The sequence below is a fragment of the Aotus nancymaae genome, unplaced genomic scaffold (assembly GCF_030222135.1).
Source record: "Aotus nancymaae isolate 86718 unplaced genomic scaffold, 86718_ANA_hifiasm-v0.15.2.pri h1tg000021l, whole genome shotgun sequence".
Classification (NCBI taxonomy): domain Eukaryota; kingdom Metazoa; phylum Chordata; class Mammalia; order Primates; family Aotidae; genus Aotus; species Aotus nancymaae.
The window spans coordinates 89,126-115,773 of record NW_026988433.1 but is presented as its reverse complement, the minus strand read 5'-3'; the positions used below and the strand labels follow the sequence as shown (position 1 = coordinate 115,773).

At 41.9% G+C, this 26,648-nt stretch overlaps 2 protein-coding genes across 7 annotated transcripts in view; one reads left to right on the top strand and one right to left on the bottom strand.

Annotated features, from left to right (window-relative positions):
• Positions 1-23,017, top strand: part of ZNF10 (zinc finger protein 10) — a 43,110-nt gene extending 20,093 nt beyond the window's left edge. For 5 of the 6 annotated variants that reach the window (XM_064379502.1, XM_064379501.1, XM_064379498.1 and 2 more), the window contains 3 exons: positions 4,401-4,527; positions 5,183-5,278; positions 10,731-12,958. In XM_064379502.1, coding sequence (XP_064235572.1) covers positions 4,401-4,527; positions 5,183-5,278; positions 10,731-12,196 — 1,689 coding nt within the window. In that variant the 3' untranslated portion in view covers positions 12,197-12,958. Of the gene's footprint in view, positions 1-4,400; positions 4,528-5,182; positions 5,279-10,730; positions 12,959-18,835 lie in introns of those variants that run through there. The other variant, XR_010343777.1, reaches the window with a different exon arrangement.
• On the bottom strand, positions 18,701-18,888 carry LOC135276234 (DNA-directed RNA polymerases I, II, and III subunit RPABC4-like). Its single transcript, XM_064379504.1, has one exon. The coding sequence runs from the start codon at positions 18,886-18,888 to the stop codon at positions 18,712-18,714; it is 177 nt and encodes a 58-aa protein (XP_064235574.1). The 3' UTR covers positions 18,701-18,711.
• Positions 23,018-26,648: the final 3,631 nt, after the last annotated feature.

The window sequence follows — 26,648 nt, the reverse complement described above, 5'->3', positions numbered from 1 at the left end:
TTCGACACCAGCTTGGCCAAGAAGGCAGAACCCTGTCTCTACTGAAAATACAAAAATTAGCCAGCTGTGGTATTGGGCACTTATAATCCCAGCTACCTGGAGGCTGAGGCAGGAGAATCGCTTGAACCCGGTGGATGGAGGTTAGAGTGAGCTGGGATCCTACCACTGGGCAAAAGAGTGAAACTCTGTCTCAAAAAAAAGAAAAAACAAGTTAAGGGGCAAACGCGTGACCCTAGAATTCCCTGTGTGCACCCGCTTTGTGGTTCATGCGTACTCCCTCTCCAGCCCCGTTGCAGCCACTGATCTGCCGATTTTACCTTTTCCAGAATGTCAGATAAATGGGGTCACGTCGCATGTAACCTCTGGCTCCTTCCACGTAGCATAATGTATCGGAGGTTCATCTGTTGCTGCGTGAGTCCGTAGGATGGTCCTTTTTGTTGCTGAGTAGGTTTACGTGCCGTGGTTGTACCACACTCTTTATCCATTTCCCTTCGAGGGACGTTTGAGTTTCTTCCAGTTTTTGCCAATTATAAATAAAGCCCTTTGTTAGGTTTGCACATTTGCATACAGGTTTTTGTGTAGACATAAATTTCCACACTCAGGTCTTTAGCATTTTGGCCTTCCCACAGTAGCATGTGGGATGGCAGCCATCCTGCATACTCACCAGCACTTGGTATCACTCAGTTTAAAAGTTCACCCTGTCTAGTAACTGTCTTGTGGTACCTCACTGTCATTTTAACTTGCATCTCCCTAATAAATAATGACATTGAGCATCATTTGCTGACTTATTACCTACTACCTGTATCCTTCTTTGGTGAAATGTTTAGTTTAGTCTTTTGCTGATTTTTCAAACTAGTCTGTTTTCTTACCATTGAATGTTGAGAGTTCTCTCTACCTTATACATAGAAGTCCTTTGTCAGATAATGTGATTTGCAAATATTATTTCCCAGTCTCTGGCTTGTCTTTTCATTCTCCTAGCAATGTCTTTTGAAGAGAAAAAAGGTTTTTAGTTTTGATGAAATTCACTTTGTCAATTTTCAATTTGTTCCTTTTTTTTTTTTTTGAGACAGAGTCTCACTCTCTCACTCAGGCTGGAGTGCAATGGTGTGATCTTGGCTCACTGCAACCTCTGCTCCCTGTGTTCAAGCGATTCTCATGCCTCAGCCTCCCGAGTAGCTGGGATTACAGGCATGCACCACCATAGCCAGCTAATTTTTGTATATTTAGTAGAGATGGGGTTTCACCATGGTGGCCAGGCTGGTCTCGAACTCTTGACCTCAGGTGATCCTCCTGTCTCGGCCTCCCAAAGTGCTAGGATTACTGGCGTGAGCCACCATGCCTGGCCTATCAATTTGTTCTTTTATGGATCATGATTTTGGTGTTATTGCTAGAAACCCTCTGAATAACTCAAGAGGACAAATATTTTCTCATATATTTTCTTATAGAAGTTTTTTTTTCTTTTAGACAGAGTCTTGCTTTGTCGCCAGGCTGGAGTACAGCGGCATAACCTCAGCTCACTGCAACTTCCACGTCCTGGGTTCAAGCGATTCACCTGCCTCAGCGTCCCAAGTAGCTACAACTATAGGCGCCCACCATGCACAGCTAATTTTTGTATTTTTAGTAGAGATGAGGTTTCACTGTGTTGGCCAGGATGGTCTCTATCTCTTGACCTTGTGATCCACCCGCCTCAGCCTCCCAAAGTGCTGGGATTACAGGCGTGAGCCACTGCACCCAGCCTTCTTATAGAAGTTTTATAAATTTATGTGTTACATTTTTTATCTATTTAGGATTATTAAATTTTTTTGCAGATTGACACATTTATCAGTATGTAATATCCCTCTTTATCTCTGCTAATATTCTTTGTTCTGAAATCTATGTTGTCTGATACTAATATAGCCACTCTAGCTTTCATATGATTAGTGTTTCCATAGTATATCTGTTTCTGTCCTTTTACTTTTAACCTCTCTAGGTTGTTATATTCAAGTATTCAATGTTGTTTTCTTTTCTTTTTTGAGATGGAATTTCGCTCTTGTTGCCCAGGCTGGAGTACAATGGCATGATCTTGGCTCACCACAACCTCCGCCTCCGCAGTTCAAGTGATTCTCCTGCCTCAGCCTCCCAGGTAGCTGGGATTACAGGCATGCACCACCACACCTGGCTAATTTTGTATTTTTACTAGAGATGGGGTTTCTCCACATTGGTCAGGCTGGTCTCGAACTCCCGACCTCAGGTGATACACCTGCCTTGGCCTCCCAAAGTGTTAGGATTACAGGCACGAGCCACTGCACCTGGCCCAGTGTTTTCTTTTAGGTAGCAGATAGTTGAGGCTTGTGGTTTGTTTATTTGTTCGTTTGTTTTGAGGCAGGGTCTCACTGTTGCCCAGGCTGGAGTGCAGTGGTGATATCACAGCTCACTGCAGTCTGGCTCAAACTCCTGGCCTCAAGTGATCCTATCATCTGTCTCCCCCGTAGCTATGACTACAGGCATGAGCCACCACATCAGGCTAATTTTTAAATTTTTTGTAGACACGGGATACCGCCATGTTGCCCAGGCTGGTCTGAAACTCCTGGGCTCAAGGCTTGTGGTTTTTATTGCCTTTTTTAAGTGTATTTGTGTGTGTGTGTGTGTGGTGTGTTTTGAGACAGGTTCTCGCCCTATTGGCCAGGCTGGAGCACAGTGGTGTGATCACAGCTCATTGCAACCTCTGCCTCCGAGATTCAAGGCATGCTGTCTTCTCAGCTCCCGAATAGCTGGGCACACGCCACCACGTCCAGCTGTTTTTTGTTTCTCTTGGAGAGACGGGGTTTTGCCATGTTGCCAGGCTCGTCTTGAACTCCTGAACTCAAGTGATCCACCTCCCTCAGCCTCCCAAAGTGCTGAGATTGCAAGCGTGAGCTGCAGCACCTGGCTGCTTTTTTTTTTTCTTAATACAGTTTGGTGACCTGTTTTTAAATTATGTCTAGACCATTTCTGTTTAATGTTATTATCGGTACAATTGGATTCAAGCGTGTTATTTTATTACATGTTCTCTGTGTATCTTTTCCTCCTTCTTACTTTACTGCCTTTAGTTGAATTACTTGAATAGTTTTTAATATTTCACTTAATATCTTGGTTTTTTAGTTTTATTTTTGAATCTTTTAATGTTCACCGTAGGGATAAGAATAATATACCTAATCTTTTATAGTCCCCTTAGAGTTAATTTTTACCACTTCAAGTAAAATCTCAAAGCCTTACAACATATGGGTTCCTTTACATTCCTCTCTTTATGTTAAAGTTGTGTGTATATTGAAAAACTTCACCAGAAAATGTTTCAGGTCTTTCTTTCAACTGTTCTGTGTATTTTTGAAGAATATAAGAGAAGAAAACAAATCTATTTACCCAATATCTACTGTTTTTGTTATCTTCCATTTCTGAGACTTCAGGTTGTATGGTCTTTTTTCAACTGTTCTGTGTATTTTTGAAGAATGTAAGAGAAGAAAACAAATCTATTGTATTTACCCAATATCTACTGTTTTTGTTATTCATCGCCCCTTTCTGAGATTTCAGGTTTGTCTCTGGTATCATTTTCCTTCTGCCTGAAGAACTTCCTTCAGCCCATCTTCTATAGCAGATCTTCTGGCCACAAATTCTGTTATAGTTCATTTGAGAATATATTTTGCATCATTTTGAAAGATACTTTCACTGGACATAGAAATTCTGGTTTGTCTGTTCTTTCAGCATTTAAAAACATTATCCCACTGTCCTCTCACCTTAGTGGTCTTTGGTGAGAGACCCTCGGTCACTCAGATGGGTTTTCCTGTATATATAAATCAATACTTACTTTTGATGTGGCTGTAGGACCTTGCATCTGTCTCCTGTTCCTTTGTCGAATTGTTTTGCTACTGCTAATATGATCTCCCAACTCTTCCGTATGTTTTTCAGTGCCTACAGATGGTCATGAACAATGTTTTGGATAATTCTTTTAAGTTACAAAACATGGCTCGGGTGGTAAATCTCTTAAGCATTAAGGTGTACTTGAACTCAATACTTTTTTCACCTCTTTTAGTGGCTTGAATTAGGTTCTTTATTTTACATAGTGTAAAAGTGGGTTCACTTTTTTGGAGAATGGATGATTCCCTCTGCCATAGCTGTTTAAAATTTAATTTAAATACAAATGCTTATGACAGTTTTTTTTTAACCGAAAGCATAACATAAAGCTTGTTTTTACACAGTAGGTATCTAATAGCCCTTCCTTTTAAGACTTGACCAGAATAAATACTACGCACTCCTAGAATAAACTGCGGTCCATCCACTTTACCTGCCTCAGTGCCATCAACTTAATTTATCTTCCTGTTAGTGATCAGGAAGGGGGCACAGCAAAGATACATGTCTAGTGCAATGCAAATGTGTTTATGTTGTAGACACTGGTGACCTTCAAGGATATATTTGTGGACTTCACCAGGGAGGAGTGGAAGCTGCTGGACACTGCTCAGCAGATCGTGTACAGAAATGTGATGCTGGAGAACTATAAGAACCTGGTTTCCTTGGGTAAGACTAACTCTGTTTTTGAAGATTTTGGTTCTCCATTGATCCAAAGGTACAGAGACCCTGAAGCATTCAGAGTGCAGGCTTGGGATTCAGAGACCTAATTTCTTAATTTCTTTGAGGCATAGAACAGGGTTTTTTTACTCTAGCTTTTGTGGAAAACTTAATGTATTGAAATTCTAAAAATACCTCTTTAAAAAGATTTCCTGTCTCTGAAAACTCTTGTTTTTTTTTTTTGAGACGGAGTCTTACTCTGTCCGCCTGGCTGGAGCGCAATGGTGCAGTCTTGTCTCACTGCAACCTCCGCCTCCCAGGCTCAAGTGATTCTTCTGCCTCAGCCTCCTGAGTACCTGGGATTACAGGTGCCTGCCACCATGCCCGGCTAATTTTTGTATTTTTTTTTTAGTAGAGACGGAGTTTCACCACGTTGGCCAGGCTGGTCTCGAACTCCTGACCTTGTGATCCACCCGCCTTGGCCTCCCAAAGTGCTGGGATTACAGGCATGAGCCACCGCGCTCGGCCCCTCTGTCAACTCTTTAGAGTTCCTGCCAGTCCTGCAGAGGGTTGAGGGGGTCAGGTTGAATCTGAGATGTTTATTTGTGCCTACCCTAGAGCTCCCCTGACTCTCACCCCGTTCTTTGTCTTTCACTGTGAACAGGTTATCAGCTTACTAAGCCCGATGTGATCCTCCGGTTGGAGAAAGGAGAAGAGCCCTGGGTGGTGGAGAGAGGGATTCACCAAGAGACCCGTCCTGGTGAGGACCAGACAAGAGTTGTCACAGGCAGCAGCCCAGATGAGCTGTGAGGCGCTAGAACTTCTGCAGATAGTGCTCACTGGCCCTCCTCACAGGTCCTTCTTCCTGGGAAGACTGAGTTTATCTGACCCCTATTCCCCACTGCCAGTCTTCTCTTTATATTCCATTCGCATTCGGAGACAAAGGTTTCTCTCTGTTGCCATGCTGGGTTTCGGCCCTTGCACGTGTTGCTCTCCTGATGATGACCACGGACCCTAGCATCTTGTGCTCTCGTTTTTCATAGAATCACTTCTTGCGTTTTTGCTCTGTTTCTTTCATGTGGCCCCTTCCCACCACTCAGTTCTCTGTGCAAGCTTTAGAGTGGGACTCTTAGCACCTCCTTCTTTTTTGAGTTTCTTTTCTGCCAGGTATAAAACTGCTGCAGAGAGTTCATGAATTCCTGTTGCCTCAACTCTCCTTCCTTTATTTCCAGAATGGCTGCTCGCAGAAACACCTGTTTTTCCCACTATACTTTTGTGGTTTTTTTTTTTGAGATGGTGTTTCACTCAATCTCCCAGGCTGGAGTGCAGTGGCATGATCTCAACTCACTGCAACCTCCGCCTCTCAGGTTCAAGCTATTCTCCTGCCTAAGCCTCCCGAGTAGCTGGGATTACAGGTGTGTGCCACCATGTCCAGCTATTTTTTTTTTTTTGAGACAGAGTCTCGCTCTTGTTGCCCAGGCCGGAGTGCAATGGCGTGATCTCGGCTCACCGCAACCTTTGCCTCCCGGGTTCAAGCTATTCTCCTGTCTCAGCCTCCTGAGTAACTGGGATTGCAGGCACGCGCCACCACGCCTGTCCAATTTTTATATGTTTAGTAGAGACAGGGTTACTCCATGTTGGTCAGATTAGTCTCGAACTCTCGACCTCAGGTGATCACTCGCCTTGGCCTCCCAAAGTGCTGGGATTACAGGCATCAGCCACCACACCCGGCCTAATTTTTGTATTTTTAGGAGAGATGGGGTTTCACCATGTTGGCCAGACTGGTCTCGAACTCCTGATCTCCAGTGATCTGCCCACCTTGGCCTCCCAAAATACTGGGATTACAGACATGAGCCACTGTGCCGAGCCTCTATCTAGTTCTTCATTTAATGATTTAAAAATCTATTTCTAGGCTGGGCATGGTGGCTCATGCCTGTAATCCAAGCACTTTGGGAGGCCGAGGCGGGCGGATCACCTGAGGTCAGGAGATCGAGACCAGTCTGGCCAATATGGCAAAATCCCATATCTACTAAAAATACAAAAATTAGCTGGATATGGTAACATGTGCCTGTAATCCCAGCTACTTATGAAGCTGAGGCAGGAGAATCACTTGAACCTGGGAGGTGGAAGTAGCTGTGAGTCGAGATTGTGCTACTGCACTCCAGCACTCCAGCCTGGGCAACAGAGCGAGACTCTTATCTAAAAAAAAAAAAAAAAAAAAAAAAAAAAATATATATATATATATATATATATATAAAATTTCTATCTCATTTTAATATTAGTATCTCTAAAATGCAAATTATCCTGTAGCTTTCAAACATAATTCTTTCCCGAACTCCCCTGCGTATATCTAAGCACAGGGAAAGGGAGCCTTCTAGGTTAAAAGACAGAAAGTTGTCCTTCAGCTTCCCACTCTTTTGTTCTCTACAAGTGATCTTTTCCCCAATTTTTGTTTCTAAGCTCCATACTCTGACATCCTCCTCCTCATCCATCCCAGATGTTGCTGCTTCTTGTCATGCAGAACGGCTGGGATGCACCATGTGGGCTTATCCAGAACCTGGAGCTCTGAAGCCCAGTGCAGTCTGTTCAATCAGAATGACAAGTAGTCATGTCTCTTTTCCTTTGATCCCTAGTACATATCAGGCATTTCGCCGCATTCAGACTTTAAGTGTGATGTAAATTACGTCTGTCCGAGTCTTACTTGTCCTTTCCCATGAAGCCTTTTATGATTCCTCATCAAGTACTGGCCTCTTCCTGTTCTGAACTTCCACTTAGTTTAAATCTCTACTTTGAAATATTATCATATGCTCTTTTTTACTTTTTAATATTTGCCTTGTAGGTGATTGTATCAAAATGCTGTCTCAAAGCAAGCCTTTGGACTGCCTTGGGACTGTGGAAGGAAGGATTGTTCTGTTTTCTTTATTTCTTTCTTTCTTTTCTATTTTGTCCATCCAGCAGGCTTCCCTGAATGTCTGTTGACAAGTATAATAATTATTAACTGGATCCAGCAGTTTATATTTTTATTGAAAATTTGTTGTCAAAAGAAATACTCAGATTTCATGGACTTAAATGCATGGAGTTTTATAGAATCTACAGGGCTGTGAAATTCATTATCAAAACAAAAAATATAATGAGTGACGATTTTTAAAAATCAGTTGATTGTTGATTAATGGGTCCAATGGACTTCAACAGTAGCTTACTTGCATGGCTATGTTACATAATATGTGGAATATTTTAGGATATTAATAAAAGAAGGCACCTCCTTCTTAGGATCAAACTCTCCACTCAGAGTTGTCCTGCGTTAGTGCTTAGCACCCCCTTACAATACATGTTCTTCACAGAATCTTCCAATTGGCATTTGTAGTTTGAAAAACTTCTCCAGAAGATTTTCTAATGTTCTGGGTTGGGGAAAGCTGGGAAGGGGTGGTGTATTTCCTATTAAAAATCATCAGGATGGGGAAGAAACTAGGAACTGACAAGTGGATACAGTGAGGACTAGTGGGGGTGGGATTGTATAAGGAAGTCAGTCAGGGGCCAGGCGTGGCACAAGGATCATTTACCAAGTGTATTAGTTTCCTAGGGGGTGCCCTAACAGAACCAGAAGTTAGGTGGCTCAAAACAACCAAAATGTATCATGTCGTAGCTGGAGGCTGTAAATCTGAAATGAAGATATCAGTGGTGCTTTTATGCTTTTAGGAGAGGGTCTTTCCTTATCTCTTCCAGGATCTGCTAGCCACAGCTGTACCTTGGCCTGTAGACATATCACTCCAGTCTTGGTCTCCATCTTCACGTGGTCTCTTCCCCTGTGTCTTGTCTCTGTGTGTCTCTCTTTTTTTTGTTGTTGTTGAGACAGAATCTTGCTCTCTTGCCCAGGCTGGAGTTCAGTGGTGTGATCTCGGCTCACCATAACCTCTGCCTCCTGGGTTCAAGGGATTCTTCTGCCTCAGCCTCCTGAGTAGCTGGGATTACAGGCACATGCCACCATGATGGCTAATTTTTGTATTTTTAGTAGAGGTGGGGTTTCACCATATTGGTCAGGCTGGTCTCGAACTCCTGACCTTGTGATCTGGCCACCTCAGCTTCCCAAAGTGCTGGGATTACAGGCCTGAGCCACCTTACCCAGCCTGTGTCTCTTAATGAGGACCCTCATTATATTGGATTAGATGCTTATCCCATTCTGGTACTACTTCATCATAACTAATTACATCTAGAAATACTCTATTTCTAAATATGGTCATATTCTGAGATACTGAGGATCAACACTTCAGCAAACCCTGTTTGGGGGGATGCAGTTTAACCTATAATACCAGGTAAGAGTGGAATATCACCCCACTTACGTAAGATGCAGTGGTATCTTCAGTGTGTTTTTTAGGTTTGGGATTATACATTTTACCTGAGACATGTTGAGAAACAGATGTAGCTCTTATGCAAGGGAAATAATTTGCAGTAATATACACAGGTAGCAGATGGGCAGAAATTCCGAGAGTGTAGGTAAGGCTTCAGGTTCTAAGTTAACACCTTGTGGTAGTAGTCCTATCGGTTGTTAAGTTCTTGTGTTTCAGAACAAAGAAATCAAAATAGAAAATAAGAGGAATGATAATGAATATTATAAATCTTATTGCTTTGACCGTAAATGTGCCAGGGATTGTAACATGCTCATGCTTTATAACAATAATCTTAAATAACAACTACTTTTATCTTTGGACTACTAATAAGCAAAATGAGTTCTTTTTTTTTTTTTTTTTTTTTTTTTTTGAGACGGAGTTTCACTCTTGATACCCAGGCTGGAGTGCAATGGCGCGATCTCGGCTCACCGCAATCTCCGCCTCCTGGGTTCAGGCAATTCTCCTGCCTCAGCCTCCTGAGTAGCTGGGATTACAGGCACGCGCCACCGTGCCCAGCTAATTTTTTGTATTAGTAGAGACGGGGTTTCACCATGTTGACCAGGATGGTCTCGATCTCTTGACCTCGTGATCCACCCGCCTCGGCCTCCCAAAGTGCTGGGATTACAGGCTTGAGCCACCGCGCCCGGCCATGAGTTCTTAAACATTTAGCAGCTCGTCTAAATTCACCGCTAGTAGTAGTATAAAACTTAGATTAGAACTTGTATCTTGGTAACTTTCGTGCAGTTACTCTTCCACATTGTCATGCAGCTGCTTTCAAAGGTCTGTTGTGTCAGTCATCCGGGTGCTACTCTGTAGTGCTTCTGTAATACAGATAAAAAGCGTTGCCTGACATATGGCTGCATTCGTGGTTTAAGAATACTAAATTGGGCCAGGTGCGGTGGCTCACGCCTATAATCCCAGCCCTTTGGCAGGCCAAGGAGGGTGGATCACCTGAGGTCAGGAGTTTGAGACCAGCCTGGCCAACATGGTGAAACCCTATCTCTACTAAAAATACAAAAATTTAGCCAGATGTGGTTGTGGGTGCCTGTAATCCCAGCTACTTGGGAAGTTGAGGCAGGAGAATCACTTGAACCTGGGCGGCGGAGGTGCAGTGAGCCAAGGTTGTGCCATTGCACTCCAGCCTGGGCAACAAGAGCAAAACTGTCTCAAAAAAAAAAAAAAAAAAAAAAAAGACTGAAGCGGGTGTATTGCCCTGAGGTCAGGAGTTCAAGACCAGCCTGACCAATATGGTGAAACCCCGCCTCTACTAAAAATACAAAAATTAGCTGGCATGGTGGCGCATGCCTGCAGTCCCAGCTGCTTATGAGGCTGAGGCAGGAGAATCACTTGAACCCAGGAGACGGAAGTTGCCGAGATCACGCCACTGCACTCCAGCCTGGGTGACAGGGTGATACTCCATCTCAAAAAAAAAAAAGAATACTAAATTGATAGTAGCCTGAAGAATGTGTCAGGGGAAAGTACGGACGAGTAGACGGGTGAGGGACTTACATTGTTAATATCTGGATTACAAAATCGGAGTGCAGTCCTTTTTACAGAATTTCCCTTGTTTCTACCCTCACCATTGAATATCCTGATCGCATGTCATGCTCTGTCTTGTGGCTTCTCTTACTCTTTTTGCTCCTTTTGAGTACTGTGCACCCAGTGCCTTTACTGTTTACTGCTCCCTTCTTTTTTCTCATTCTCTATCAAAGTTAGAAAGCCATATTTGAATACACCTCTGTACGTCACACATATTTTGTCTCCATATACATCCTACCATTCTCACCTTAATACTCTAGTTACACAAAGATTTTTCATTTCTTTCAGATTCAGAGACTGCATTTGAAATGAAATCATCAGTTTGCAGTAGGAGCATTTTTAAAGATAAGCAATCCTGTGACAGTAAAATGCAAGGAATGGCAAGAAATGATCTCTGGTATTTGTCGTTAGAAGAAGTCTGGAAATGTAAAGGCCAGTTAGACAAGTATCAGGAAAACCGGGAGAGACATTTGAGGCAAGTGGCATTCACCCAAAAGAAAGTATTTACTCAGGAGAGAGTCGCTGAAAGTCGTAAATATGGGGGAAACTGTCTTCTTCCTGCCCAGCTTGTACTGAGAGAATATTTCCATAAACGTGACTCACATCCTGAAAGTTTAAAACGTGATTTAGTTCTTAATGGTCATCAGGAAAACTGTGCAAGTAACAGTAACGAATGTGGTCAAACCTTCTGTCAAAACATCCACCTTATTCAATTTGCAAGAACTCACACAGGCGGTAAGTCCTGCAGATGCCCTGATAGTGGTAACGCTCTTGCTCTTGGTACGTCTCGTGGCATGTCAAAGGACATACATAGAGAAAAACCCTATGAATGCAAGGAATGTGGAAAATCCTTTAGCTGGCGCTCTAATCTTACTAGGCACCAGCTTATTCATACTGGAGAAAAACCCTATGAATGTAAAGAATGTGGAAAATCTTTCAGCCGGAGTTCTCACCTCCTTGGACATCAAAAGACCCATACTGGTGAGGAACCCTATGAATGTAAAGAATGTGGAAAATCCTTCAGCTGGTTCTCTCACCTTGTTACCCATCAGAGAATTCATACAGGAGACAAACTCTACACATGTAATCAGTGTGGGAAATCTTTCGTTCATAGCTCTAGGCTTATTAGACACCAGAGGACACATACTGGAGAGAAACCCTATGAATGTCCTGAATGTGGGAAATCTTTTAGACAGAGCACACATCTCATTCTGCATCAGAGAACTCATGTTAGAGTGAGGCCCTATGAATGTAATGAATGTGGAAAGTCTTACAGCCAGAGATCTCACCTTGTTGTGCATCATAGAATCCACACTGGACTAAAACCTTTTGAGTGTAAGGATTGTGGAAAATGCTTTAGTCGAAGCTCTCACCTTTATTCACATCAAAGAACCCACACTGGAGAGAAACCGTATGAGTGTCATGACTGTGGAAAATCTTTCAGTCAGAGTTCTGCCCTCATTGTGCATCAGAGGATACACACTGGAGAGAAACCATATGAATGCTGTCAATGTGGGAAAGCCTTCATCCGGAAGAATGACCTCATGAAGCATCAGAGAATTCATATTGTAGAAGAGACCTATAAATGTAATCAGTGTGGCATTATCTTCAGCCAGAACTCTCCATTTGTAGTTCATCAAATAGCCCACACTGGAGAGCAGTTCTTAACATGCAGTCAGTGTGGGACAGCACTTGTTAGTACCTCTAACCTTATTAGACACCAGACAAATCATATTAGAGAAAATGCTTACTAACAAATACGGGAATTTTTCACAAAGAGCAATAACTTCATTTTGCGTCGGAGAACTCCTGGAGATAAGCTTTACAAATCGAATGTATGTGGAAATGCTTTCAGTCTTGTTAATGTTACATTGCACATTAGAGAATTGGTCCTGGAAGGGAAAGAAACCGCACATTTTTTCTTATAACAGATCCATCATACTTTCTTCTTTTCATGAATTCCTACAGAAGTAATTGGCCTGGGAGCATTCATGACCAAGTCTTAAATGGTAGAATCTGAGATGGAATTATTAAATAGGTGAGTTGTTGAGCAAGAACCCCTTCATTTGAAAAGAAATGAGTATGCTACTGTAGGGAGAGTTGTTGCTGAGAATTTAAAAACGATACAGTTAATGCAACAAAAGATGTAAAATAATATTCCAGTCAATATGTCATTGTTTACTTGACCGTGCCTCTCTTCTGGGACATTTAGTAGTGTTTGGTATCTTTTATGTGTCTGGTAGAAACCATATTTTGGTTAACAGCAAAGAAAATGCTTATAATGTAGTGCAATTAAAAACACCTCCTCTACGCTACCAGTACCAACCCATTTTTAAATATATTTGCATGTGGGCAAGAATTGAAAGTATATAGATAATTGAACAGAATTGATCTGTTAGATAATGGGATTTCGACTGAGTTTTATAGTCTAATGTTGCTGTAATAATGATTTTAAGAGGATATCTACTTTCTGTATTCTGTGATCAAAGAAGCTTTGAGTGCCACCTGTTAATGAACCTTCCTATTCCAAGTTGTTTTGTGTCACACAGTTCCACTCTTTCCAGTCTTTCCAGCATTGCAAAAGCTCCTGAGAATTTGAAAACACAGCGATTCTCTGGATGTTAGGACCTAGGGGAACGTTGGACATTTGGACATATCAGGGAGGGTCCACATTTTAGTGGGAACAAGTATTTAAACAATATTTAGACCAAGTGTCCTCATGTGATAAACAGAGCACTGCCCAAAGATACCCTCCATCTCAAGGTAGTCTTTTATCTTTATAAAGAAAGATGAGTGTTTAAGAGCATAGATTAGAGCTAGACTGCCCTGGTTGAAACCCCTCTAGCTGGGTGATCTTGAACTTGCTGCTTTGCTTCTCCGTGCCAGACTTACTGATATCCTCCTCTGTGTATTAGCGATAATAATAGTACTTACCTGGTTGGATTATGGTGAGTATTAAATGAGTAAACAGAAACAGCTTAGAATAGTGCCTGACGTGTATTATGCTCTCTGTAGTTACTGGCTGTGACTATTAATATTACTGCCCAACCCTAATGTCTGTTACTTAATTGAAATGTGCTTGTTTGCTTGTAAGAACTTACTGAGTTCTCACTTCCCTCACAGGCAGACATGGTTTTTCCCCTTTTGCCTAAATCAGAACTTAACAACCTGGGAAACTCACTGACAAATAGTGGATATAGGTTTCATTTCTGAGGATCAGTAAACAATTTGTGATGTTGTATACACATTTATTCTGTTTGTACAAAGGTTTTCCATTCTAGGAAGAGGAGCCCAGTCTTCAGATTCTCTGGTAAGTTAATAACCCACAAAAGATTCAGAGGATCTGTTTTAATTTTCTGTTTCAGTCTATCAGTCAATCTGTTATATATAGGACTGACCATGATTCTCCATTTTCTAGCGTAAATATTAGATGCTCAATGATTGATTGTTGAATGATAGATGACGTCTTGCTGAGGCCAACCAGAGATGTTGATCTCTCTCCCAGGAAAAATCTGGAAACGATGGTTAGAATCAGGAGACTTGAGAACTACGAGCAGCATAGCTTCTAGCTCATACTTGTCACCGTACCGTTGAGGGAAAGGGGCTTGGCCCAGGTCTCACATTTTCAGTGAAGTCAGACCCGGACTAGGTCCTGTGTCCCTTGTTTCCTGCTGCTCTAGTCACTATGTATACACCCTGCACACATAGAACATGCCACAGAAATGGTTTTCATTAAGGGATTATAATAGTCAGTTAACTGGGGCTCAATTTCCTCAACTGTGTAATGAGGATACTACCAGTACCTACCTCAAAGAGTTGTCATGTGGATTGGGATGATATGTATGAATCACATAAGAGTGCCTGGCACATAGTAGGTGCTATTAATAATATTGCTACTGTTAACACCATAGGATCTAACTTGTAATGCAGACAGAAATATGTCTGAGGATGATCACTGAAATACTATTTATGACTGTGTCATTTGCAAAATGAAAAAATGTACACTAGCATAATATTTATGGCATATTCATGTAGTGGAATATTATGCAGGCGTTAAGATGTACACAAAAAAGTTTTGTAACAGGAAAAATGATACTGTCATGTATTACAAAAAAAGCATGATAAATAATTGTCAATATGGAATAAGCTCAAATAGGTCAAAATAAATGTATTGTAAAAAATGAGTGTTGCCCAAAACTAAGGAAATTTGTCAAAAAATTAATAGTAGTTAACCTGTATATTGAGAAAATTGGTATTTGCTTTTCTATTTTTATACTTTTCAATTCTTTCCAAAGTCTCCTCAAAGAATATATGTTACTTTTAGAATTAGGAAAACAGTCTCCTCAGTGATGGAATATTTTTTTCTCTTCAAAAGCTGATACCAAGGCCAGCCAGGTGTGTTGGCTCATGCTTGTAATCCCAATGACTAGGGAGGCTGAGGGAGGAGGATTGATTAAGGCTGGGAGTTGAGGACCAGCCTGGGCAACACAGCAAGACCCTGTCTCTATGGAAAATGTAAAAATTAGACAGATGTGGTGCACACCTATAGTCCTAACTACTCAAAAGGCTCTGAGGCAGAAGGATCACTTGAGACCCGGAATCTGAGGTTGCAGTGAGTTACGATCACGGCACTTCACTCCAACGTGGGCAACAGGATGAGACCCTGCCTCCAGAAAAGGGATGTGAGCGTTCATACGTATAAATAAGCTACTAGAACCTTAATAAAAGAACTAGCAAGGTCATAGGCTACAAGGTTACAAAACTATTTATTTATTTATTCATGAGACGGAGTTTCGCTCCGGTTGCCCAGGCTGGAGTGCAATGGAATGATCTCAGCTCACTGCAACCTCTCCCTCCCGGTTCAAGGATGACTCCTGCCTCAGCCTCCTGGGTAGCTGGGATTACAGGTGCCCCGTACCATGCCCAGCTAATTTTTTGTATTTTTAGTACAGACAGGGTTTCACTGCTGGTCTCAAACTCCTGACCTCAGTTGATCCACCTGCCTCAGCCTCCCAAAGTGCTGGGATTACAGGTGTGAGCCACTACACCCAGCCTTTATTTCTGTATACTAGCAGTGACCAATTAGGAAATGAAATTAGAAATACAGTTCTGTTTATAATGATAACAAGAAAAGGTTTTGAAGGAAAGGTGGGGGTTAAAGAGAGAGTTGACAGGTTTATTGCCAGCAAAAACCTGCAGAGAGGGCCAGCTTAGTGCCGGAGCCCACTGCCGCTTTCAGGCTGGGGTAATTACAGGTCTGGGTGGTATGGCTTGCTGCCCGGCAGGATGTGCTAAAGATGTTCCTGTGGTCAGGTGGTTGGGCCTTTAGCCCAGCAGGATGCGATAAGGATGCCCCTGTAGTCAGGTGGTTAGGTAGGATATTTCTCACGGCCCAAGCCCCCAGAGTATGTTTCACTCTGACCAGGGTCTGTGAAATGGGGGATGCGGGGGAAGGTTATAAAATGATGCAGCGTGAACTAACAGTGACCAATTAGGAAGTGAAATGAGAAATACAGTTCCATTTACTGTGATACAAAAAATGTGAAATAGTTACATAAATTTAATGAAACATGAAAGACCTGAACAGTGAAAACTATAAAACATTGTTGGAAGAAGTTAAAGAACATATAATGAATAAATAACAAAAGAAATGGAGAAATATACTTTGGTCAAGCATGGGAAAACTCAGTATTGTTAAAATGGCAGTCCTCCCGAAATTAATCTTTAAATGCAAAGGCATTTGTGTGGATATTGACAAACTAATCAAACATTTATGGGGAAACGCAAAGGACCTAGAATAACCAAAGCAAATTTTTTTCAAAGAACAAAGCTGAAGAGCTTTTACTACCTAATTTTAAAGCTGACTATACAGCTACAGCAATGAAGACTGTGGTATTCTCATGAGGATATAGAAAAAACATGAAATTCCGAAAATGCATAGCACAAAAAGCACAAATATAAATCAGACTTCATCAAAATTTAAAACTTCAGCTCTTTTAAAAACAATAGGGCCGGACGCAGTGGCTCATGCGTGTAATCTAGCACTTTGGTAAGCCGAGGCAGGCAGACCACATGAGCCCAAGGGTTTGAGACCAGCCTAGACAACTTGGGAAGACCCCATCTTTACAAAAAAAGCTGCAAAAAGCTGAGCATGGTGGCACGCACATGTAGTCCCAGCTATATGGGGGTGCAGGCATGGGAGGTGGGGAGGGCTGAGGTGGGAGGATCTCTTGAATCTGGGAGATAAAGGCAGCAGTGAGCGAGGAGCGAACCAACAAAGTGAGACCGTGTCTGAAAAAAAAATAGGAGTATCTATTCACAGTACAGATATAAGGACTTGTGTCTGGAATGTAAAAAACTCATAACTCAGTAAAAAAAATAAATAAAAATAAGCAAAAGATTTTAACAGATGCTTCGCAGAAGAATACATATGGATGGCCAGTGAATACAGGAAAAGATGCTTAAGATCATTAGTCATTAGGGAAATGCAAATCAAAACCATAAAGAGATAAGCACTTCACATCCAGTAGCCTGGCTAAGAAAAACGACATGATAAATGTTAGGGAGGATTGGAGAAATTAGATTGGGGCTGTAAAACGGTGCAGCCACTTTGGAAACCGTGTGTGGCTGTTGCTGCGTGGCAACTGCAGCCCTCCCTTTTTCGGGATGGCAATTGAAAAAGTAGCTCTGATTGGCCCTCTCCCACAACCAATCAGCCTGGTCGTGAGCCTACTCTTCATTCTGATTGGTCCCCTCCCACAACCAATCAGACTGCTCGTGAGCCTACTCTTCATTCTGATTGGTCCCCTCCCACAACCAATCAGCCTGGTCGTGAGCCTACTCTTCATTCTGATTGGTCCCCTCCCACAACCAATCAGACTGCTCGTGAGCCTACTCTTCATTCTGATTGGTCCCCTCCCACAACCAATCAGCCTGGTCGTGAGCCTACTCTTCATTCTGATTGGTCCCCTCCCACAACCAATCAGACTGCTCATGAGCCTACTGTTCATTCTGATTGGTCCCCTCCCACAACCAATCAGCCTGGTCGTGAGCCTACTGTTCATTCTGATTGGTCCCCTCCCACAACCAATCAGACTGGTCACCAGGTTAATCAGAAACCTCTAGAGGATATTTAAACTCCAGAAAATTCTGTATCCAACACTCTTGAGCTGGTTACTCAAGCTGGCTCCTGCCCTGTGGAGTAAGTGTACTTTCATTTAAAGTAAGTCTCTGCTTTCGCCACCTTGCTTTGTTTGTACATGTTGTTCAAATCTTTGTTCAAAATGCCAAAAGGTTGGACAGCAACCCTCAACCAGTGACAGTGGGAGTGTGGTGGTTTCATGACTGTATTCATTTGTGAAACTTACAAAACTGTACACTCTGAATAGATCCAGTTTACTATATGTAAATTTTGTTTGAATAAAGTTGATTTTTTTTTTTTAGATGGAGTCTCTCTCTCTGCCACCCAGGCTGGAGTGCGGTGACGCCATTCCGACTCACTGCAACCTCCGCCTCCCAGGTTCAAACGATTCTCCTGCCTCAGCCTCCCCAGTATCTGGGATTAGAGGCACGTGTCACCACCCTGGCTAATTTTTGCATTTTGGGTAAGATGGGGGTTTCACCGTGTTGGCCAGGCTGGTCTGGAACTGTTTTTTTTTTTGGTTTCCAATAAATTTAATTAGAACTTCAGAGGGTTCTAGAAACTTGCATTTTTAACAAGCACCGCAGATGATTCTAGGTTTTGATTAAAAGCGTGGTTCAGGTAAGCAACTTTACCCTTAATTGTGTGTCAGATTACATATAGAGTAAAACAAAAAGTTATGTAATGGAACAAAAAATTGCTTTATACAAAATATTAGTAGATAAATACGATATGGTCTTAAAAATAAAATCATATGTATATAGTTGTATTCCTACGTACAGCAGTGCCTCACTCATTCCAAGTTTCCTTTCTGTGGTTTCAGTTATCTGTAGTCAACCACATTCGAAAACAGGTGAGTACTGTACACTGTATAAGAAGATACTATGAGAGCAAGAAAGACCAACCACATTCATGTAACTATTACAGTATGTTATCATTGTTCTATTTTATTAATCTCTTGCTATGCTTAATCTATACATTACACTTTATCATCGGTATGTATATATAAAAGGTTTGGTACTATCTGAGGTTTCAGGAGTCCACTGGGGCCCGAAAGGTACGACAGTCAGAAACATTGAGAGAGCAAAGCTAAGTGTAAGTGAAGACATTCCTCTGAATTCCCAGGTTTCATCGAGCATCAAAAACGACCGATCTTTTAGTCCTTTTCTTGTACGTTATTCTGTATCCACATTCTCTGCATCTGATTGGATCCCTGGATTTTATTTCATTTTCCGTGTGACATTCTCCACAGATGTATGTCGCTGGTTGCTGCTTTGGAGGTTGAGCGTCCTTCTGAGTGTCCATTGCGAGCCCGCAACACGGGAAACCTTCTCCGCGTTTCTGGTCTGGAACTCTTGACCTCAGGTGATCTGCCTGCCCCAGCCGCCCAAGTGTTGGGATTACAGGTGTGAGCCACAGCGCCCGGCCAAGTTGATTTTTCAAATGTTCAGAAAATCAGGGATCGCAGGGAGAGAAGAGAAAATCTGCAGTTCCAAGGGAATTTTAATAACAGTAGTTATTGCTGATTCTTGCAACTTGTCTCCATTTAGACTGCTTAAGGTGAGGTAGTCCGGGCTGGAGTGCAAATGATTAATTAAAACCCTTTAATGATTAGAAATTTTCATATTTTTATCAACTCTTTGAGGAAATTAATATCTTCCAGTCTATAGTGAAAGGAGCTAGGGTTTGGAAATTTTAAGTTCTTCACCAAATGAAGCTTGTAAATGGTGAGGCCTCATCTGAAAAATAACTAGCAATTTTGTGGCAGAGATTGAATAAGATAGTGTCTGGCATATAGTTTTCGGGGAATATTACAAAAATAACTATTCTAGTATTAAAAAAATATTGCTGGCCAGGCACAGTGGCTCACGCCTGTAATCGCAACACTTCGGGAGACCGAGGTGGGCAGATCACTTGATCGAGACCAACCTGGCCAACATGGTGAAACCCGTCTCTAACAAAAATATAAAAATTAGCCGGGCATGGTGATGCATGCCTGTAATCCCAGCTACTCGGAAGGCTGAGGCAGGAGAATCGCTTGAACCCAGTAGGCGGAGTTTGCAGTGAGCATGCCACTGCACTCCAGCCTGGGGAATAGAGTGAGACTCAGTCTCAAGAAAAAAAAAAAGTAGCTGTTTGTTATTCTTTCCGGAGATATATGTCTCCTCAGTCCTTCCTCCTCACTGTCCCGGCTCCCTCTTTATGTTGCCATTGTGGTGATAATGTGTCTTTAAAATTACACCGCTTTTAAGTGGAAATTAGAATCTAAAGGAAAGTAAACTGCTAAACAGGTCACATGTGGCACGTAAGTTGCACGTATTATCCCATTTAATGTTCACAACTCAAGTGTTTATTCCTTCTGTGTTGTGAGTTCAGAGCGACTTGTCCAAGGTTGTACAATGAGAAGTGAAGGAGCCGGGGTTCAAATCCCGATCACCTTGGCCCCAGTGTCTGCGCTTGTTCAGCTCCCTGTTACCTCCGCATCTAGCTGAGGCTATTGGAATTATTCTGACCGGGATGGGAAGGCACGAGAAATGTGAAGCGAGGCCCTGGCATCGGTTATAAATGCTACAGGCACATAAGAAATCAAAGTGTTTTCTTAACATTCCCTCGTTCACTGTGCCCACATTATGCTGATCGTATGTCTAGCCCTGCCTGGGGAAGAGATGACAATCTCCAGGAATCAGATGCAAGATACATGACTTGTATTTTCTGAAAACTCTAGGATATTTATTTCTAGAACTCCAGGACTTAAGGTGCCAACTCACCAGCCTTGCTTACCTCAAGCCTGATCTGAGACTATCCATAATTCTGGTAAAGAACCCATTAATTTGGCTAATTAGAAGTATTTTTAGGCCAGACATGGTGGCTCATGCCTGTAATACCAACACTTTGGGAGGCTGAGGTGGGTGGATCACCTGAAGTTGGGGAGTTCAAGACAAGCCTGACCAACATGGAGAAACCCCATCTCTACTAAAAATACAAAATTAGCCAGCCAGGTATGGTGGCATGTGCCTGTAATCCCAGCTACTGGGGAAGCTGAGGCAGGAGAATCCCTTGATCCTGGGAGGCAGAGGTGGTGGTGAGCCAAGATCATGCTGCTGCACTCCAGCCTGGGCGACAATGGCAAAAGTCCGACTCAAAAAAAAAAAGTATTTTTATCTCTCTACTCCTTAACCTCTCTGTTCATTCCAGTGGCAATGACTGTTGCAGAGCCATTTTCTATGTCCAGATTTTAAACGCTTTCATATGTGTGGGTATTCTCAATGTTTCCCCACCTGTTCTCTAAACTCTACCTCTCACTGTTGAAGGACAGTTCTGTCTTTTCTAATCTGATGGCCGAGTTTATGTGATAAAAATGAAAAAAAAAAAAAAAAAAAGGAAAGAGAAATTGGACCATAAAGTCAAGAGGAAGGGCATACATTTTCCTTGCATGACCAAGCCCAGATAGTGAGAATGTGCTTAATACCATTGAACTGTACACTTAAAAATTGTTAAGAGGGTAAATTCTATGATATGTATTTTAACACAATTAAAAATAAACAAGAGGAGCCGGATGCAGTGGCTCACACCTGTAATCCTAGCACTTTGGGAGGCCAAGGCGGGCGGATCACTTGAAGTTAGGAGTTCAAGACCAGCCTGGCCAACCTGGAGAAACCCCATCTGTACTAAAACTACAAAAAAAAAAAATTAGCTGGGCGTGGTGGCAGGCACCTGGAATCCCACTGACTCAGTAGGCTAAGGCAGGAGAATTGTGTGAACCCAGGAGGCAGAGGCTGCAGTGATCCAAGATTGTGGCAATGCACTCCAGCCTGTGTGACAGAGCGAAGACTCTGCCTCAAAAAAATAAAAATAAACTAAGTGGGGGAAAGGGCACGCTTGTGATAGTGTTGAGGAATGCCTGGAGGGTTGGAATCTTCACAAGACTCCAATGCATCTAGAGAATGTGAGAGAATTGGGAAGAAGAGTCCTTGGAGAAAGATTGCTGTGGCTACAAATGGAATATCCTTTAATGTAAATAAAATTTAGAATTATTTTAGGTTCAGTACAGACCTTCTTTGAAAGTGACTCCATGCATAGACCACCATATGAAACTTCCAGCTAGTAACAAGATGGATGCTACCATTCAAGAGGCAGTCATCAGTTGTGCCTTAGATTGAAACCGACATCCAAAAAATCATTTCCATTATAACTACCTATTGAACTCATTGTTTTCCATCAAACTAGAATAACTGCAAAGTCCCAAAAAAAATCATGGTGATAATACTAAACTGATAAGTGGGTTTCTTCCTTTTTTCTTTTATGGAGTGCATTATTTGGGACTCTGTGTATAAACTGAAAACAAGGTAGCATCGTGTTAGCCCCAGTCTTGGGCAAACTCCTGTCACTGGGAGAGTTGTAGCTGAGGGGAAGCCACAAAACCTACTTGGGCACTGCTAGAGACACTCAACTGTGTGTACCTGCCACACCTGGCAGTGACAGATGGTAATCGCTTTAGTGTAGTCAGGTCCTTTTTGTGCATTACATCTATTACTGGCCAGGTCCATGTCCATTCTGCCTGTGGTCAGTAACTCAATCACTGTGACTTGATTTTTGCAAAAGGAAAAAGATGTATTTACAAGGGCACCATTGAGGTGAGAGAAAAGCTCTCAAATTTACCTCCCCATAGGTAAGTTTTAAGGAAATTTATGGGTTAGGGAAGTGGGGCGGCCTAAGGCATAGGAAAGGCGGCTGACGGTGGGGAAAAATGAAGTAACGGGTTCATTCTACACAAGCTAGAATGAACTAGCTGGGGTTCCTGGCGTTTCATAGAACATATGTACAGAAAATGGCACTCCTGGTTGGGCACATTGGCTCATGCCCATAATCCTAGCACTTTGGGAGGCTGAGGCGGGTGGATCACGAGGTCAAGAGCTCAAGACCATCCTGGCCAACATGGTGAAACCCCATCCCTACTAAAAATACAAAAATCAGCCGGACGTGGTGGTGCACACCTGTAGTCTCAGCTACTCCCAGTGCAGGAGAATCACTTGAACTCAGGAGGCAGAGGTTGCAGTAAGGCGAGATCGCAGCACTGCACTCCAGCCTGGTGACAGAGAGAAACCCTGTCTCAAAACAAAAAAACAATAAATAAATAAATAAATAATGATAACAACAGACTATATCCATTGAGTCAAATAGGAGTTCACAAATCCATATTAATATAAATACAGAAATAACTCAAAATATTAATTTAAAATGTTGAATTCATTGCATAAAATATTGATTAATTACAGAGAAAATAACTTTATCGTGATGAAGCCTGACCAACACACCTTAATCAAATTATTAAAGTAAACATTATTAGTAATAAGACAAATCAAAATCATGTTTCACCTGATAGGATGTAATGAAACAAATTCAGCTGTTACATTCCACCAAACCCATAGCTGGAGCCCTCACCAGAAGCAGGTGTTGGCAATATGCTTCTTGTTTTTCTGATTTATTAGTTTTATTAAATGTTTTTACAATATTAAAATATTTTAAGAACATATATACTGCTTTCTGCTATAAAGAATAGGGCAAATGAGCCTGCAGCATATTCAATATTAAAACCTGAAACTAGTTGTGATTCACTTCTCCATATTTTAAAGGTTTTTGGTAGATTTATAAAACTACTTGAGTACCTCAAAAGGTTCATTAGTAAGACAAATGAAGTACTTGAAAAAACAAATTGAATTGATTAAATTTATAGATACGGAATTAAGGTATTTAATTTTTTTCTTTATTTTTTTGAGACAGTCTTACTCTGTCACCCAGGCTGGAGTGCAGTGGGGTGATCTCAGCTCACTGCAAACTCCACCTCCCAGTTTCAAGCAATTCTCATGCCTCAGCCACCTGAGTAGCTGGGATTACAGACATGCACAATGACATTCAGCTAAATTTTTTTTTTTCATTTTTAGTAGAGATGGGGTTTTGCCATATTGGTCAGGCTGATCTTGAAGTCCTGGCCTCAAGTGATGCACCTGCCTCGGCCTCCCAAAGTCCTGAGATTGTAGGCATGAGCTACCACACCCAACCTTAAGTTTTTTAATTGACAGCAAAGTGTTTAAAGGTCTGTTTAAATTGTTAAAATTTGCTAACTTGTAAACAAATTAATTTTGTAATCTATACTTAAGGCTTAAGAAAAAAATGCATTTATAACTTCAAACGACAGTTTTAAAACCAAAGTAAATCCCTGGACAATTTTTATTTGGTCATAAAATTTACATTCTTGGGCATCATAAAATTCACATTTAACAAAAATAAGAAAAACAAAATTCTGATGAAAGATTATTAAAGCTCCGACTTGCCTTTTCTCGAGGAAGTGTTGCAGCAAGAATATGCTTTATGTATTCTGTGATGAGTAGCAAATAAGTGTCACTAATTCACATGGCATTTACAATCCCCATGCCACCACCTACTGCATTCCTCTCAGGATTGCTCCTTCAAATGGCAGAGTCTCTGCTGTTGCTTCCCCAGAGCCCAGAAATTAACTCCTCGCATGCTGTCTTTTTTGTTACTAGTCTATGGTGGGATTCAGATCAATTTTTCTCTCCAACCGAAAAATGCTACTCCTTAGTATCGTACACTACCATATGTCACAGTAAATCTATTTGAAATCACAGATTCAGTATCAAATATTGTAGTGTAAGTTGATTATGCATTTTCTCAAATTTTAGTGCAAAGTTATTGTAAGGGTTATTACCGAGTTTAAAATGAGGAAACTTGAGACCAGCACAAGAAGATCCAATGCGAATTTATTCAGCTCTCGGGCGAGGTTTTGCGGTCCGACAGGAGGGGCCGGAGAAGTCGCACGGACTCCTCTCAGACGTGGGTTTTATAGGGAGTGGAGGCATTTGATTGGTTGTGGGAGAGCAGGGCATGGGTGGGTCAAGCTTGCTATTGGCAGGTAGGCAGGGTTTGAATGCTATTGGGTAGCTTTACAAGACTCGACTGCTATTGGGTAGATTTACAAGACTTCTTTTGCATTTTTGGCAGGGTTCTTCAAGAGCTGGCTAGGTGCCGAGTGCAGAGCCTAGTGCCGAGTGCAGAAGTGGGCACAGGATGATGACATGGTTTCCAGGTGTGAAGGAGGGGCGTGTCTGAGCTCCTGGAGGGGGAGTAAGCATGTCCAAGCTCTCGGCAAGGCAACCGGCCTTACAGTTATAAAGTCCTTAGTTAAAAGAGAAACAATTGCAGTTGCAATAATTGCATTTCCTTTACTAAAACAGACACATAAAATTGATTTTTAAGAAATGAACTGAATGTTTTCTTTATTGAATTGGCCCTCAAGCAAGAAAGGATGCTCATGGCTGCTAACTTGAAGGCTATAGAGAAAGAAACATTTTCATATCATGTATGTTTCAGATTGATACATTAAATTGCCATTTTTATAGGGAACATGGTCAAGTATAGGCAAATTTTTCAATCTAATAATTAGATAATTCCATGCTTATTAGTGTCTAAACACAAATGTGTTATAATTGTTGGGCAATGTGCTTCTTTTTCCTTTTTTGAGGTGGAGTCTCCCTCTGTCGCCCAGGCTGGAGTGCAGTGATGTGATCTTGTTGCAACCTCCTCCTCCTGGGTTCAAGCGATTCTCCTGCCTCAGCCTCCTGAGTAGCTGGGATTACAGGCACCCGCCACCATGCATGGCTAATTTTTGTATTTTTAGTAGGGATGGATTTTCACCATGTTGGCTAAGCTGGTCACGAACTCTTTACCTCTGGGGATCTGCCTGCCTCGGCCTCCCAAAGTGCTGGAATCACAAGCATAAGCCACCGTGCCCTGCTGCAACATGCTTCTTGTGCAGCCTGCAGAACCATAAGCCAAACAGATCTCCTTTCTTTATAAATTGCCCAACCACAGGTATTTTTTTTTTATAGCAATACAAAGGGACTAAGACGATGCATGGTTCTGGGTTAAATCCCTCCCTGTAAAGGACATTATTTGGGAAAACTTGAATAGAGTTGAGTATTGATGCTAATAATGCTACCATGTTAATTTCCTGACTTATGAATATACAAGAGAATATTCTTGTTTGAAGGATATATTAAGAACTGAAAGGGTGGCTGTACTCCCAGCACTTTGGGAGGCCAAGGTGGGCATATCACCTGAGGTCAGGAGTTGGAGACCAGGCTGGCCAACGTGGTGAAACCCCGTCTCTACTAAAACACATACAAAAATTAGCTGGGCATGGTGGTGAGCACCTGTAATCCTAGCTACTTGGGAGGCTGAGGCAGGAGAATCACTTGAACGTGGGAGGCAGAGGTTGCAGTGAGCTGAGATCGTGCCACTGCACTCCAGACTGGTGACAGAGTGAGACTCTGTCTCAAAAACAAACAAACAAACAAACAAAACAAAACAAAAAGAAGCAAAAGAGTATCGTGTTATCTTTGTATTCTTGAATGGTGCAGAAAAAGATGCATGTGCAACTGTTCTGTCGTTTTGAGCTTGTTTAAATGAATTTTTCTAAAAATCACAATTTTGTATATTTTTTCATACATAAAAATACAATTTCTGGGGCTAAAAAAAGTGATCATATGAAAGGCTATGAATATTTTAAATCTTGATGGATATTGCCAACTTGCCTTCCAAAAAGGTAGCACCAATTTATATTAGCATTATGAGAATATTGGTTAGAACACATCTGACAAATATCACATTTACTAATAAATATCTACTAATAAATATCAAGGTACGTTTAAAAAAGATCTCATCGGCCGGGCGCGGTGGCTCACGCCTGTAATCCCAGCACTTTGGGAGGCCGAGGCGGATGGATCACGAGGTCAAGAGATCGAGACCATCCTGGTCAACATGGTGAAACCCCGTCTCTACTAAAAATACAAAAAATTAGCCGGGCATGGTGGTGCGTGCCTGTAATCCCAGCTACTCAGGAGGCTGAGGCAGGAGAATTGCCTGAACCCAGGAGGCGGAGGCTGCGGTGAGCCGAGATCACGCCATTGCACTCCAGCCTGGGTAACAAGAGCGAAACTCCGTGTCAAAAAAAAAAAAAAAGATCTCATCTCCAAACCAAAATATAA